Source organism: Watersipora subatra, chromosome 3 (assembly GCF_963576615.1).
Source record: "Watersipora subatra chromosome 3, tzWatSuba1.1, whole genome shotgun sequence".
Classification (NCBI taxonomy): domain Eukaryota; kingdom Metazoa; phylum Bryozoa; class Gymnolaemata; order Cheilostomatida; family Watersiporidae; genus Watersipora; species Watersipora subatra.
In genome coordinates, this window is record NC_088710.1 from 46,886,801 (window position 1) to 46,890,887 (window position 4,087).

Consider the following 4,087-nt stretch of genomic DNA (forward strand, 5'->3'; position numbering starts at 1 on the left):
TGGCTAAGCCAATTTCCAACTTTGGGCGAAATACTTGTTCTGACACATTACCATAGCCTACCCTACTTGTTCTGACACATTACCATAGCTTACCCTACTTGTTCTGACACATTACCATAGCCTACCCTACTTGTTCTGACACATTACCATAGCCTACCCTACTTGTTCTGACACATTACCATAGCTTACCCTAAGGTTACTGCTCTGCCTATTTCATGCTGTGTACCGGGTAAGTGACATTTTACTTACACGATACTGTTGCAGCGCAGCATTTACATGTACTTTCAGCTTGTTACGAAGGGCTTCACTATACACAGTTCCAACTTTTCAATACTTGTACCTCTATTTATTTGATACTGTCTGACCATTGTGATGTAATGTAGGTGTTCTGCCAAAACTATTGCACAAAATAAATATGAGATGATGCATGTACGTATACTGCCAAAATATACATATATTCCATCAGAAAGCTACTTGCCCTAGTACATGTAGGATGCATCTATTGTAGAAAATGCATCTATTGGAACACATAGTAAAGCATCCGGTATGGATTATATGTATACGAACACATGCTCAATTTACCCCAAATTAACAATGATGAACTAAATTTCACAACGAAGACCGCTTCTCAAGCTATGTTGCCTTTGGTACAGGATAGCATCCAAAGTTTGATTAAAATGGCGCAAGACAATCTGTTTAAGCATTTTGACCTGGATAATTCTATAGTCACATGGATCTTCTCAGCCTCTTATATGTGAATTGGAAAAACTATTACAGATTTCCATGGTTCTCACACTCTGCTGTCTATTGAAGCCTGGTATGTGTATGATAAGGATCCAGCTATCAGCTTGGGGTTTCCTAAAAAGCTCATGCTTTCTTGTTTAGTCTAGTCCAGAAAAATTATTGTTTTTGATGTCATGTATGAGTTTAATAACAACACCAGTCTTGATATTGATATTGCTATTGTTAGTAGGAAGTGTAGTTTGCATCGTATTATGTAATGTATTATGTAACACCCTCTTTGTCATGTCATGTAGCTAGAACTAATCCCTCAAGCCAGCATTAATGAGAATACATGCATAGTGTCAAGATGTACATTTTGTGATTGCTCTAATAAACCACAAGCTATTTCGGCTCTAAACTACACTAGAAATGTCAGTGAAGGTATCCGAGCTTATCAAGACATATGAGGATGGTAAAAGCGGTGACTTCAGTGTCTGGGTAGACAAGCTAGAGTTAGTGGCCAAGCTTCAAAAAGTGGACGATCTCACAACCTTCTTACCACTATTCTTGTCAGGGGCAGCATTTGCCGTGTATAAACATTTAGAAGATGATATCAAGGAAGACTACCCTAAACTAAAGGCAGCTTTGTTGACAGCTTTTAGTGTAGACAGGTTCAGCGCTTATATTCAGCTGCAAAACCGAGCTTTAAGAGATGGTGAAGCTGTAGATGTATATCTGGCAGACCTCAAACGTTTAACAACTTTGATGGGACAAACAGAACCTGACCCATTGCTTAAATGTGCATTCATGGCAGGATTACCTACAGAAGTGGCTACACAACTAAAATCTATTGCTTCTGTAGAAGACATGGGTCTTTCGGAGTTAGTGAACAGGACCCGCATGATGATAACTGCAGGAAATGGCGAAACGACCTCATGTGCTGCTGGGAAAAGGAGGCAGCATTGGCAGCGCCGTGAGGTCAGGTGCTACCGGTGTAATAAACTTGGTCACATCCAGAAAAACTGTTTTCAGATGCAGGGAAATGCCAGTGGGGAAGTGTATGCACCGGCTCTTCCCCCAATGTAAAAAACTCGGTGCTACCATTTGTTTATGTATGGATAAAAGGCACAAAGATAAAAGCATTGGTAGATAGTGGATGTGAGCAATCAATTATACAACAACAGTGGGCACAGCAGTTAGGATTGCTGCCGAAAGGTCCTCAGCGACAAATAATGATGTTAAATGGACATATCACTACATGCAAGGGTAAGACAACTCTTGACATAGAACTGGATCACTCTTGTAAAATTACAGTTCAGTGTATGATTGCTCCGAAGCTAGTAAGCGGTTGCCAGATGATACTGGGAATGGATGGCATTGCAAAGCTAGGCGGGGTATCTATAGATAAAAATAGAGGTGTACTCTTTGGAGCAAGACAGTTAAGAACAGTTGGCGTGATGCTACGTAACAAAGCTAGTCCGTTCAGTCATAATGATGACCAGCAGCCGCCGATAGTTATAGATGATAGAAACTTTAAAGCACAATTTGATGGTCACAAGTGGACAGTTGCTTGGAAGTGGTTAAGTAGAGAGCCTATATTGTCCAATACATGTGGAGAATACGCTATAAATGATGCCGTCAGAGAAGAATATGAAAAACAGGTTATGCAATGGATAGAAAACGGATGGCTGCAGCCACACCGAGAAGTGCTTCATGGACCTGTAACTGGCATTATTCCATTGTTGGCAGCTACACAACCTAATAAAGAGACAAAGGTACGACCTGTAATGGATTATAGCAAAGAACTGAATGGGTATGTCAGCAGTCATCCTGGTTTGGACACCGCAGTATGCCAAGACAAACTCCGCAAGTGGTGTAAGTTAGGCAGTGATGCTTGCATGTTAGACTTAAAGAAAGCATATTTACAACTGCATGTTGATGGTAGTTTGCAGAGATTTCAAGCTGTTATGTTCCATGGAACATTGTATGTCATGACTAGACTAGGTTTTGGTCTCAATTCTGCGCCTAAGATTATGTCAAAAATATTGTCAACAGTGTTGTCACTTGATCCTACGGTTGCTGCTGGTACTGATCATTATATTGATGATATTTTAGTAAATAAATCAGTAGTGCCAGTCGAAGTTGTGCGCAGCCATTTGTTAAAGTTTGGTCTAGTCACAAAAGAGCCTGTCGATTTACGTGAAGCGCGTGTTCTAGGGCTTCACGTGACAATCAGTAAAAAAGGTATATGTACATGGCAACGTGACTCAGCTGTGCCAACAGTAGAAAGCATTCGTACAAAAAGAGATTTGTTTTCTGTGTGTGGTAAACTGATTGGTCACTACCCAGTAGCTGGCTGGTTACGAGTCGCATGCAGCTACATGAAGCGATGTGCTGCTGATGGCAAGTGGGATGATGCAATAGCAAAAGAAGTGCTGCAGATGCTAGATGAAACACTAAATAGGGTAACAAGACATGACCCAGTGCAAGGCAAATGGTCTGTGAATAGAGATGAGTGTTGCAAGGTCTGGTGTGATGCGAGCTTTATAGCTATTGGTGTGTGCATAAAAATGGAAGGTAGCATTGTACAAGATGCATCATGGCTAAGAAAAATTGATGACAGTATGCATATAAATGTAGCTCAAAGCTCAAATGTACTCAAAGGATTAAATCTTGCAATAAAGTGGGGAGTAAAACAAGCTACGATTGTCACTGACTCATTATCAGTGTATAACTGGGTTAATTCTATTATCACAGAAAGCAATCGCCCCAAAGTCAGTGGATTTTCAGAAATGATAGTCAAAAGGCGGCTTGGGGTTATTGCGCAATTGGTAGAAGAATATGGCATCACTCTACTAATGTCCTTGGTCAAGTCAGCGGACAATCGTGCTGATGTTTTAACGAGGGTGAACAAAAGTGGCTGAAACCACTAGTATCATGTGTGGACGTAGCAGCGGAGAAAGTTTCAAGTATTGATGAAGAAATATATAACATGCATCAAGTTCATCATTTAGGAGTTGACAAGATGAGTTACTTAGCTAATCAGAGATTTGGTGACAGAGCCTCAAAAGATGTGATTGAAAGAGTTGTGAAAGAGTGTCAAATCTGCAAACAAATTGATCCTTCACCTGTGAGATGGGAGAGAGAAAATTTGGAAGTCGAAAAGGTGTGGCATAGACTTGCTGTTGACATTACACATGTGGGTCGAATACCTTATTTGACCATCTTGGATTGCGGCCCTAGCAGATTTGCAATATGGTTAAAACTGAGAGATGAGACAGCCAACTCTGTAATAGCACAGTTGGTACGCATATTTGAGGAGCAGGGTCCCCCACAAGAGTTGCTTTCTGACAACGGTCCATGC

At 40.8% G+C, this 4,087-nt stretch overlaps 1 protein-coding gene across 1 annotated transcript; it reads left to right on the plus strand.

The window, feature by feature from the left end:
• Window positions 1-2,090: 2,090 nt before the first annotated feature.
• Window positions 2,091-3,647, plus strand: LOC137390655 (uncharacterized). Its single transcript, XM_068076982.1, has one exon. The coding sequence runs from the start codon at window positions 2,091-2,093 to the stop codon at window positions 3,645-3,647; it is 1,557 nt and encodes a 518-aa protein (XP_067933083.1).
• The last annotated feature ends 440 nt before the right edge of the window (window positions 3,648-4,087 follow it).

What these genes read in the sequence shown, in the direction of transcription:
- LOC137390655 (XM_068076982.1), top strand. Translation starts at nt 2,091, where the DNA reads ATGGATGGCATTGCAAAGCTAGGCGGGGTATCTATAGATAAAAATAGA.